The 12478-nt window shown below is 48.2% G+C and overlaps 1 protein-coding gene across 1 annotated transcript in view; it reads left to right on the top strand.

The window, feature by feature from the left end:
• Window positions 1-12478, top strand: part of PIBF1 (progesterone immunomodulatory binding factor 1) — a 1771771-nt gene that overhangs the window by 579654 nt on the left and 1179639 nt on the right. The window contains exon 9 of the mRNA XM_069639889.1: window positions 2527-2652. Within this exon, the coding sequence (XP_069495990.1) occupies window positions 2527-2652 (126 nt within the window). The remainder of the gene's footprint in view (window positions 1-2526; window positions 2653-12478) is intronic.

The following is a 12478-nucleotide window of genomic DNA, read 5'->3' as shown; positions in this document are numbered from 1 at the left end:
TCATTCTGAGGTCAGCGTGAACTTGTGGTTGAGGTTGAACTATGAAAGAAAAGAAAGAAGGTGGTACAAAGTTTGGTTCCATGCTTTCATCGTGTGCAATCTTCCCTTCTTATACCATGTGCCTGTCTTTCTTGTCTATGCATACCTTCTTTTTCATATTGCTGGATATATTTTGCATTTTATAGCTGGATCTTAATATCTCCAGCACCATTTCAAGGGATAATTCTTTTGCTTACTTCTATCCTTTTGGGCACCTTTCCATGTAGCCACCTTGGTGGTTTTCTATGAAGGACCTCATGGTAGGAGAAAGGTCAAATAGACCCTTTCTAGAATATTTCTTCCATCATCCGGAAAGGGCATTGACAGTAAAGAATCATTTTTTTGGGTTGTCTTTTTCCATTAACCTCCTCTGGCAAAATGGAATGCCGCTTCGGAGTAGGGTCTATGCCACCTTGGTTGGTGGATGCACCAAATCTAACCCCTTTCACCTTCATTAGACTGAGCTGTAGAATCTGATAAATCTGCTTAGTGAAAGGTAGAGGGTTCTGGAGGTAATAAACATACAGCTCTCGTGTTGCAATAGCCCCTCTTCCACACACCATGCTGGCATTGGGGATGCAGAGGGATTCCCTTTGCTCAGCCACATATGCACTTCTGAGCAGAGGGGAATCTCTTTGGTATCTCCAATGATTATAAGGTGGGTGGGAAAGGGGATTCTCCCATGCCTAGAGTTGTTGAATCTATGCCCGAAGGATCATAAACCAGCTGTCTTGCAGTGCCACTAATTCACTTGGCAATAGAGCAGTCCTTAGACTGATTAGTGCAAATGGGCCACCAGCAGCAGCCTGATGTCAGAATCTGGTGGTGATTCAGGCTACTGGCCTGGTAACTGGTGGAGGCAGAGCAGACTTTTGGTTTAAATGGTACTACCATCAGGTCTCCTAAATTGAGGCTTACTTAGGGGAAAAGGTGGCAGATGGATGTGAAAGAATACAATGGCCACACATTGTTCCACATACCAGTTCCTCACACTTTTAGTAAACAGTAGCCTACTTAATATGCTATTCAAAGAACTTAAATGTGCCTTTGTTGTAGTCCCTTACTCAAACTGAGGGGATAACCACACTAAGCTTGATGCATTGTTCTGTGTCAAAAATTAGATTTGCTTTTGTAGTGAATTAACTTGCTCAGAGAAGTCCTTAAGAGAAGAAGGCAGAAACCAAATTAGGATGATTTACATGCATGCTTAAAGCTAATTACACATTGACGCTCTCAATAAGCGTACTACATAAATAATTTTGCTTGGTCCTGGGTTTCTTAGGTGTCTGGAAGGGTGTATTAAAACGATTTGTCACGTAGGTGACTGGGATAAAAGAGCAGACCAACACAGAAAACTTAAATTTAAAGTAAGTTTATTCAGGAACTATAGCGGAGTTGGGACAAAATAATGAACTGAGCAAGCATAACATGAAATTGAAAGTGCCAGGATGGGTCCCAGTGCTTCCAACCTCAGACTGCGCCTTTGGCCTTTTTTAGGGCTTTAGCCCCGCCTCCCAGCCTCTGACTGTTGAAAGTGTATTTAGGTATGTCAGCTGGGATAGAAATTGGCTGTTGGGCTCTAACCACAGTGGTGGTGTACAGCCGTGTTGTGGTACTTTGAATTGGCCCGTCCCTTCTGTTGGGCAGTCCCCCCTTTGCCTGCCACACCTTGGTCCTGCTTTCCAGCCTCTCCCTTTGTACAGGGGATAAGGGTGTCTCTCTTAAAGCAGCTGGTGTAGGGCTGCAGTAATGGGCCCCCTTTGAGGATGGCTCTGAATTCCAAAGTATCACTTTGGGCTTGCTAGTCCCTCCTCTTAAATGGTCCTCTCTCTGGTTGTCATAACCTAAGCCTGCACCCTGGATGGATTCCCTGATCCTATCTGTTTCTAATTCAGGTTCCCCGCTTTTGCTTTGCGTATGTACATCCTGCACCTGCGCAACGGAGTCAAGCATGTCCGCGCTGCCAGGCACCATCTCTCAGTTCCCATAAAGGGCCAGTAACTGCAAGATAAGCAGCTTCAGGCGAAGTATAAGCCCTGTACCTTGGGATTAGGAAGACCCTCATTATTTGTATCTCACATTGTTATTGCTTCCTAGGTATTGGGTCTGGACACCTTAGAGAGACCTTGCCCCTGTTGCAATGTGACTGGCCCCTGTACTAAGACTGGCAGCAAGTGAGGGGGACCACGGATCGTCCATACACTGCCCCTGATCCCATCACTCGCTAGTTTGGGGAGACCTTGGGTTCCATTGGGAAACTCCATGCAGGTCCTCAGGGTGAGGCAGGGGGACTTTGTCTGATATTTCATGGGAGGTATTCGTAAGAGGAAAGACAGTTCTTTTCTGCAACTGTTGGCCCACACATTCTGTAAGGACAGTGAGAGATGAGCTGGTTATACAATTGCCATTTTCGTTGGTTCTGTACCTTTATTGCACATTTTTCTTCTTTAATATTTGTTTACTGTGTATTTTTTTTAATGTTTACAGAGATCAATACAAGACAGAGTATGAGAGCAAACTCCGTGATGAGTTAGAGCAAATAAGACTGAAAACAAATCAAGAGATTGAACAGCTACGGGGAGCTTCGAAAGAGATGTATGAAAGAGAGAACAGGTAATATAGAAGCCTATCATTGTAATGTCCATTTTTATTCTTGCCTACACCTATTTTAGTTTTTATTGTGCTTTTCAGGAATCCTGAGATCCTAAAACCCATTGTAATTTCAAAATATATCCATGATTGCACAAACTGTGGTCAATATTATACAATTGTGGTTTGCTATGATAAATTATTACTTTAATGTTTCCCACACTTCAGAGAATTATTTTACCCCATAATATTGATTTTTTAAAAACTTTTCATATGGGTGGAAAGGTACTATCACATGGAGCGATTTCTAAAATACATATACATTCTGTACAAAGGATGTGGAGTAAGTTACTGAAACAAGACAATGCACTGTACAAACTCTGAACTCTTATTTTAATGATTCTCAGGGTACGATCATTCACATGGTGTACTTAGTTTGATGTTTCTGTACAAAACTGGCTGTAGTGTAGGTCTTTTTTAACGCTAGTGAGGGACTCCTTTTTTTCAAATGCCTGGCAAAACCCTTTAAGGAGGGTGCTTTTAGAGGGATTTTGAAGGAGCATAGGGGAGAACCCCCACGTACCGGTTTGTTCTCAGAGCTGTAGAAATTGAGTATGTGGCTAAGGGTCCAAAGGTGCAGAGGTCGGGGTGTGCTGTCTGTTAACTGTTTCTCCGATTTTATCTTTTGGCTCCAAGCGCACAAACTAGACATGCATTCTAGTTGCACTGCTTACTAATTCTGTCCGTCCTTAACTTCCACTAGACTATGCCAAAAATGGAAGATGTGTTTTCTAGTTTTATTGGAACTCCTTTCTACCATCATCTTCATGCTACAGGACATGTGTCTGGCACTTCGAGACATAGTTGTTGGTGACTTGCAAAGTTATTTACCAATGCCTAAAAGCTATTGTATACATTGGCATTCTGAAATGCTACACAGTACAACTAAGAAAACTATGCTGCTTAGAAATTAAAGTCCACCTTTAGTTGCTGTTTGATAAAACTGAATTGTTGAGACCACACCAGCTATGGTCTTGTCCCAATTACATCTACAGCAGTGAGGCCTCTATTTTGCAAGACCACTTTGCTTGGCCTGTTCAAAGCCTACTATAAGAGGTACAGGTGCAAGCGTGATTCATTTTATGTCATCGACAAGGTCAGCACTACAACGAGCAAGGTCGGTGTGCCTATTCAGGCCTGGATGATTTTAGGGCCCAGCTTGTCTGCCTTGACCACCCCAAACGAATCTAAGCATTTCTGAACTCTGTCTCATAACATACCATGAAATGTGTCAGTTGTATCTAAAACATTTTGTTGGTCAATACCAGCCCATTTAACCTTTTGTTTGTCTGTACTGGCCTAGGGTCTCATCAGTAATTCTTCCGTTACCGGCCTACTCTCCCTAAATTGTACATTTTTGGTTGCCACTAGACAAGTAAATGGAACTGTTAGCTGTACAACACCCCCTACATCTCCTGTGGCTCAATCGCCTCAATCCTTTTTATTTGCCTCCTCCCACATGTACTTAAAGTCCATAATTTCACTATGCTTGTGCCAATCTTATTCATCCTAACAATCCCTCCTTTTTCACAGAGCCTTTGCCTACCCCCATGCTCTGTCCAAAACTGTTTTTGCCATTCCTTCACCCTCACCATTCTCCACTCTCACACGAATGGGCACCTTGGCAGACATTTATTTCCACTGCACACCATCAACTTGAACTTCATATACCATGTCTGCCTTTCGTCTAATACTCCCCCATCTACCCTGTTGCTCAGTGTCCCACCCCTGCCTCCCCATTGAGCTTGCTTTAGGCTTCTTGATGCCCAATACCTCTGCAATAAAACCTCATTCGAGGGGATTGGGTCCTCCGACGTATTCCATATCTATGACAGTAATCGCCACAGCTGTGCTGCTTCGGAAAATCTTCGACGCCTGCGTCGTCGACGTCGATACGCCGCCCTCAAAGGCCTCCTCCGCCGGCCGACGTCACTGGATGTTCTAAGTAGGACGCACGACGCCCATAGCCTCAGTTCCGTTTTTTCGCTTCGTGAATCTCAGTACGCCTCGACTCTTTGGAGTTTTTGTTGTTCATCTTGGTTCTTTGAACCTGTTCGTTTGTGAAGTTATTCTTCGTGAAGATGTCTACCTCGTCTTCCACATGGCGTCCGGGCTGTGAGAAGTGCGGGGACTGTGGATTCAAGATGTCGGTCACAAACTCGCACAACGCCTGCCTCTGGTGCCTCGGGGAGGCCCATGACACGGATGACTGTCGACTGCCAGTCGCTCACGTCCAAAGCCTTGCGGGAGCGCAAGAAGTTGTTATCGGTAGGTAAGGTGTCCAAGCCCCGGAAGTCGAGGTCTGCGGGGCTTTCGACGGATGACTCAAGGGGCGACTCTCCGCGTCATCGTCGGAAGTCCAGTGGGTCTTGGTCCCGGAGTCATTCTCGCCACTCCTCTGCCTCTTCGAGGCACTCCCGGAAGCGCCGTCATCGGTCGCCTTCCCCGTCCTCACCCCAGTTTGAGGACCTGAGGCAGTCCCTGCATGATGCTAGTGGGCTGGACACCTCTCCGGAGGTGGAGTTTTGTAGGCCTGAGCCTGGCACTCATGCCGATTCTTCGTACCGGCGACTTATGTCACGGGTCACCGAGTACTTAGGATGATCTGCTCCCCCAGGGGAGTTTGTTCAGGATGACCTTACGGATATCCTCGACATTGGTCCACCAACTGACCCGGTACTGCCATTCCATATGGCTCTGCAAAGAAGGGTGGCAGCAGCTTGGACTGCTCCGGAGAGTCTCCCGGCAGTGCGCAAGTCTTTGCCACAAAAATACCGCCCAGCCAGTAGTGACCCCTGCTACTTGTCCAAGCACCCTACTCCGGAGAGTTTGGTGGTGCAGGCGGCTACGGCCCCGGCAAAGCAGGCGTCATACCCTACCATCCCTCCTGATGGGGGACGACAAGCGTTTTGACGGCTGGGCGAAGAAAGTGTTTTCTGCATGGGGTATGGCGCTTCAGACGACCAACTCCATTTGTGCCTTGTCTCGTTTCACGCACACTCTGTGGAACTATGTTTCCTTGGCGGCTGAACATATTCCCGAAGGGGATGAACTGGATGGTTTCCTTGCCATGGTTCAGGATGGCAAGGATGCTATGTGTGAGGCCGTTCAGTCGGGTTTGGACATGGCAGATTGCGTCAGCCGGTCCATGGCGGCGAGCACCGTGATATGCAGGTTAGCGTGGTTGCGGAAGTTGGGGTTTGCTCCTGATGTGCAGGCCCGGCTCCTCAACATGCCCTTTGACGGGGAACATCTTTTTGGCAGCAAGGCTGACAAGAGCCTTGAGAGGTTTCAGACTTCCAAAGCTGCAGCCAAGTTGTTGGGCGCTGCATTTCGACAGCCTCTGCCTTTTCGTCCTAGGGGACAGCAATGGAGGGGAGGTTCCTTTCGTTATTACTCATCCTTTGGTAAAGCGAGAGGAGCTGCCAGTCAAAGGGGCCACAATAGGAGTGCCAGAGGTGGAAAACAAGGTACTCTAGGTGCCAAGGCCGCTCGGGCTGTTGCCTCTTTGCCCTCAGGCGACGCCGCAGCCGCTTCAGCTCAGTCATGAGGCCATGTCCCATGGTTCACCGGTTGGGGGAAGTCTGGCGCAGCATCTTGCAGAGTGGCGCGGCATTACTTCAGATGTATGGGTTCTGGAGATCATAACCCACGGCTACTGTCTTCCGTTCCGGCAGAGGCCTCAAGACAATCCATCGGGGAATCTCTTTGAAGAGTCCGGATCCGCTCCTTGCACAGGAAATACAATCCCTGCTGGAGAAAGGCGCCATAGAACTGGTGCCTGTAGCGGAGAGGAACAAGGGATGGTATTCCCCTTATTTTTTTATTTCCAAGAAAGACTGGGGATTGAGATCCATCATGGACTTGCGTGGTTTGAACAAACTCCTCAGGAAGGACAAGTTCAAGATGGTTGCTCTTTCTCAAGTCCTCCAGGCCCTTCAACTTCAGGACTGGTTGGTGTCTCTCGACCTCAAGGACGCTTATTTTTATGTGCTGATCCATCCGAAGCACAAAAAGTACCAGAGGTGGGCGGTTGGCGACTCGCACTTTCAGTTTCGGGTCCTACCGTTCGAATTGACCTCCGCCCGAAGGGTCTTCACCAAGCTCATGGTAGTGGTGGCAGCGCACCTCAGGAAGGGGGGATTCACGTCTACCCCTACCTGGACGATTGGTTGATCAGGGCGTGCTCTCCCAAGCAAGTCCTGGATCATCTCTCAGTCACCTGCCTCTCCCTCCACAAGCTGGGCTTCTCCCTCAACTTAGAGAAGTCCCATTTGACGCCCACTCAGAGGCTCCAGTACATCGGAGCAGTGCTCGACACGTCCCTGGGGCAGTGTTTTCCTCCCCAGGTGAGGGCTCATAACATTCAGCAGATGGTGCACAAGTTTCAACTTGCCCAGACTCTCCCAGCGTTCGAGTTCTTGACACTGCTTGGCCTCATGGCATCCTGCATTCTTCTGGTGCCAAAGGCCAGGTTGCGGATGAGATCTTTGCAGTGGGCTCTCAAGCTCCAGTGGTCTCAGTCCTCCGGCAGGATGTCGGACCCTGTTCAGGTGCCGTCTTTGGTCGCCCGGGACCTTCTGTGGTGGGCCAACGAAGGCAATCTGATGAGGGGGGCTTCATTTTGGCTGCCCTGCCCGGAGGTGACTATCGTGTCGGACGCATCTCTCACAGGATGGGGAGCTCATGCCCACGAGTTGACAGCGGTCGTCGACAGCGGTCGTCGGTCTCCGTCGGAGTCCAGACTCCATATCAATCTTTTGGAGCTGAGGGCCGTCGGGCTAGCCTGAAGGCTTTTCTGCCGACTGTGCGAGGAAAGAATGTCCTGATCCTGACGGACAACACGGTGTCCATGCACTACCTCAACAAAAAGGGGGGGGGGCAGGGTCACTTCCTCTGTGCAGGGAGGCGATGCAGCTCTGGTTCTGGGCAATCCAGCAGGAGGTTTCGATCTCGGCAGTTCATCTGGCAGGAGACGAAAACGAGACGGCGGACGCTCTGAGCAGGCAGAGAGCGATCTCTCACGAGTGGGAGTTGGCTCAGGCGATTCTCCTGGAGATCTTTGCCCTTTGGGGGACCCCTCAAGTGGATCTCTTCGCCTCCAGTGTCAACCAGAAGTGCGAGAGGTTCTGCTCGTGGGAATTTCCTCCAAACAGAGCCTTAGGAGAGGCGTTTGTGGTGGAGTGGTCATTCCCACTGCTGTACGCGTTTCCTCCAGTCCCAGTCATTCCGCGAGTACTGCGGAGGTTACGGAGGTTCGGTTCCCGGATGATTCTCATTGCTACAGCGTGGGCCCGGAGGACGTGGTACCCAGACCTTCTCGACTTGTCCATCTGCCCTCCACGTCGTCTTCCCTACCGAGACGATCTGCTCTCACGGGAGGGGGGGGGGGGGTCAGGTTCTCCATCCAGAGCTCAGGTCCCTCAACCTTCACGCTTGGTTTCTGAAAGGTTGAGGTATAAGGATTGGGACCTCCCTGAAGATGTGATGGAGGTGTTGCTTTCGTCCAGAAGGCCCGCAACAGAGTACCTGTACCGGTGCCGTTGGAGGAAGTTCTGCAACTGGTGCAGGGTTAAGAATGTGGATCCTTTTACATGTGAAATTCCCATGGTTCTGTCTTTTTTGCTTTCTTTGGCCCACAGGGGCCTTAAAGTGGGTACCATTAAAGGTTACCTGGCGGCGCTGTCCATATTTAAGCTCTCGTCTGAAGAGTATTCCTATTTTAAAATTCCTTTAATTTCTCAGTTTCTGAAAGGGCTCACTAATGTGTTCCCTCCGTCACCTTTCCAGGTGCCCGGTTGGGATTTGAACCTTGTTCTCAACTTTCTGATGGCTGCTCCGTTTGAGCCTTTGCATGTATGCCCTTTGAGACTGTTAACTCAAAGGGCATACATGTGCAGAGTGTGCGAGTTACAGGCACTTTCAGTTAAGCCACCCTTCACTGTGTTTCTTAAGGACAGAGTTGTCCTTGGAGTTCGTCCTTCTTTTCTTCCGAAGGTGGTGTTGGAATTTCATTTAGGCCAGAAGGTTGTTCTTCCAGCATTTTTTCCTCCTCCACATCCTGGTAAGGAAGAGGAGAGGCTCCATAGGCTTGATCCTAGGAGAGCGTTAAGCTTTTATATTTCACGCATGTCCCGGGTCAGAGTGGACGACCAGCTCTTTATTGGTTACGCTGTAAAGCGTTTGGGACAAGCTGTGACGAAACAGACTTTGTCTCGCTGGATTATTTTGGCTATCTCTGAGTGTTACCGTTTGGCGGGTAAGGACCCGCCGGTCGGCTTACGGGCCCATTCTACCAGGGGTATGGCTACCTCTACTGTCCTGCAGAGGGGTATTCCTATTCGCAACATCTGTGATGCAGCCACCTGGGCTTCGGTACATACTTTTGTACATCATTATTACCTCAATTCCATCTGGGGGCAGGATCTGGCCTTTTGCAAGGCGGTCCTTTCCTCCGCAATTTGATTGGGCATGCTAAATTTCTGTTTTCTAAATTCTTTTCCCACCTCCTTGCATTGGTACTGCTTTAGGAGCCTGTCATAGATATGGAATACGTCGGAGGACCCAATCCTCTTGAAGAACAAATTACTCTTACCTGGTAACGTTCTTTCGATGGGATGGTCTGACGACGTATTCCATATCGCTCCCTCCCTACCTTTCCTGCTATAGAATTTCTTATGCGATTGCAGCGTACATTTCCGCAAGGCTTTGTGTGTCAGACTGGCAGAAGACTGGTGGTACACGTTCTGGGAAAAAACTACAACTGAGGCTACAGGCGTCGTGCATCCTACTTGTAATATCCAGTGACGTCGGCTGTCGGAGGAGGTCCTCGAGGGCGGTGTATCGACGTCATCGACGCAGGTCGCAGACGCCGAAGATTTTCCGAAGCAGCACAGCTGTGGTGATTACTGTCATAGATATGGAATACGTCGTCGGACCATCCCATCGAAAGAACGTTACCAGGTAAGAGAGTAACTTGTTCTTCTTTTAGACTCCAATCTATCCAAAACCTTAGACAAAGTAGTCTAGGATAAGTGCACCCGTCACGCCTTCTCGCCCACTCACTCACTCCACTGTACTCTCCTTTAAAGAGTTCAGTATTTACTACCTCTAGTGACCCACTTTCCTCCTTGAACCTTCATCCCCACCTATCACCCTCAAACTTGGATCACCTTACCCATCCAAAACATGAAACCAACCATGCATCTGCATTTCTAGCACGTTTGCTCTCCCATTCTTCTCACTGCCTACTGTGATGAATCCCTCAGTATCGTCACTTCTTTCCCTTTGGGGGACCCTTCCCATGGGCCCAGGAAGGTGAGGCCGCTCAACAATAGTCCCCTCGGGGGTGGTACTCAGTGGGAGGACCCCATGATAGGGGACCCCTCTGTGGGAGAGGTGAAGACTATTGAGGAAGAACGCAGTATGACAATTATCACTCTAACCCCAAACCCACATCTCCACACACTGTTAGGGCCACAGCATTCCCATGTTCTATGCCCCCTCTATGTGCTCCTAGTTACTTTATGCAGAGTAGACCTGTATATGAATGAGGAAAACCCTAGTGTGACAAGTAAAAGTAAGGAAAGCTATGGATCTGTAAATACTGACACAGGGAAGAAAAGGAGTGAGGAGCCTTTTGCAGTACCAAAGCTTACATGCTAGCTTTCACACGAGCTGGCCAAAAAGCAAAAGAGAGTAAGGACTTCTCTCACTGTTTGATCCTCCCTGGAGGAACCATGAGCTGGAGGGAGCTGCTGTGTGGAGAGCAGGGACAGACTAAGAACGGAATGCCGAGCAGCCAGCACACGCATCCCAGCAGAGCTGAAGCTGGGAGCCGGAGAGATTAGCAGCCCGCGGAGCAGGGGTAAGGAATCAGTCCCTGGGGTTGAAAGGAACTATAAAGTGTACTGCGTTTATGACTGGGAAAGTGCTTTAAAAAGCAGGGGACAGTGCGAAAACCCTAATGAGACCTTGAGGGGTGGAGGTGAACAAATTCTGGGCAAGAGGTCTCGGGGGGTAAAACAAATTGTTGAAAACCATCAAGCTGAATAAGTAGTCATCTTCCTGTAGCAGTACTTCGAAGAATCGCACAAAACTTTTTATCTCAAACCGTGCTTGGCAGGCTAGTTAACTAGGCTGAGTTGAGAGACACTATAAACCTGAGAGAGGGGTCTTTGACCCAAATGCTGAAAGAATTAGAGAATTGTATCTGCAAAATTGTGCCTGGCAGGATAGTGAACTGGGCCTGAGGGACACATTATAAGCCTGAGAAAGTGGAAGAGAAGACCAAGGGGAGAAAGACACCTTTTTTTAAAAAAAACATTTTTTACAAAAGACGAGAGAGGACCAGGGTGGTAGAAAGATATCCTCTGGCTAAACCACAGACTTCATTGGGAATACAAAAGAGAGCCTAAGAAAAGATTGAGCAAGGGAGAAATATTCTCCCCATCTTTATGGAACTGTAATGACTTAAGAAGACCTGGGGAAGGGAGACCTACCCTTCCAACTGTGTCAAACTTTGTTGGAAGGCCTAGTGACGGCCACGGGAAGGAGGTAATCGCACAAATAATCAAACTGCCCACACCGGTCCAGAAGGAAGAAACCACCTTTCTGGGACCAGGATGAAGCTAGTACTATAATTTTCTTTTGAAGCGTCAGGGACGCAAATAGGTTTGGGACATAGGACAGTGGACTATTTCTTTTGAAAGACATTCTGACACTATCCTTAGTTTTGTTTGAGGCAGGGCAACCCCTCTTAGTTTTAGGGACATATGGGGTTTCCATTTTATTTTCTTTCAATAAAGGTTTAAGACCAGAAGAATGCCATCCCTGTGTCCTGCATCTACTTCTGCACCTTTACACTACATAGACCCTCTCCTTGCCCTCTGTCTTAACTCTTCCAAATCTGCTTACTGTAGTGACCTATCTTCTTTGCTTACATCCTTGCAAATATTCAGACTCCTTTATAAAATGCCTTTCATCTAGCAGCCTTTCTCTATACTCTTCTCTCTGCTGATGGCTTTGCCTCCTGCTTGGTCTCCATAATCACCTTTTCTAATGGATTGTGTCCTCCGACGGATTCATCATCTTTGACATAACAGATATCCTGCTTGCAGCCTTGGAAACCTTTATACACTCCTACCATGACCTCTTGTAATTGTATATATATGCGACTCCACCATTGATAGTTTATCACATTAGCGCTCTTCGCTAATTCCTTTATTTCATAGTCTATTTCCTCATTAGTGTTTTGCTCACACTTCAAAATTATTCACTACTTTAGCATTGTGGGTTAATGTGCATTGTCCGTTAAAGATTCCCTCTTGAGGAAAACATGCTTTTAACTATTTCCTCTCTTTATCTGACTTGCATTGTTCAATGTTTAACATACAGCTTGTTTGCCAATATGCCCGGTGCTCCCTTTATCCCAATGTGGACTCCCCGCCTCTTTGTGGCATCTCCTGTTCTGTCTGCGGCTGATGAAAGCCGCTGGATTCTTTCTCCTTCGCGTTGCTCGGCTTTCTTTTTCCACATCTCCCATGGCACTGGCTGAGTTTCTCCTCTCCTCGCAGCTTCCCGGGAATCTTCTCTTTGCACTCTTACGCTGGCAAATGCCCAGGAGCACTGTTCTCGCTTCTGGCATTCCCGAGTGTAAGCTTCTCTGCATCTTCCTGTTCTGCTCACTGCATGAACCAATTGGCTACCACTTGCTTCTTTGGTTCTCTGGCCTCTCGAAGAGCTGCAGCCCACTCCCGCCAGCAGTCTGCCATTTCTTGATTTTCATTTA

The sequence above is a fragment of the Ambystoma mexicanum genome, chromosome 7q (genome assembly GCF_040938575.1).
Source record: "Ambystoma mexicanum isolate Mex_15411 chromosome 7q, UKY_AmexF1_1, whole genome shotgun sequence".
NCBI classification, from domain to species: Eukaryota; Metazoa; Chordata; class Amphibia; order Caudata; family Ambystomatidae; genus Ambystoma; species Ambystoma mexicanum.
The sequence above is the reverse complement of the archived record's forward strand: the minus strand, read 5'-3'. Positions and strand labels throughout refer to the sequence as shown.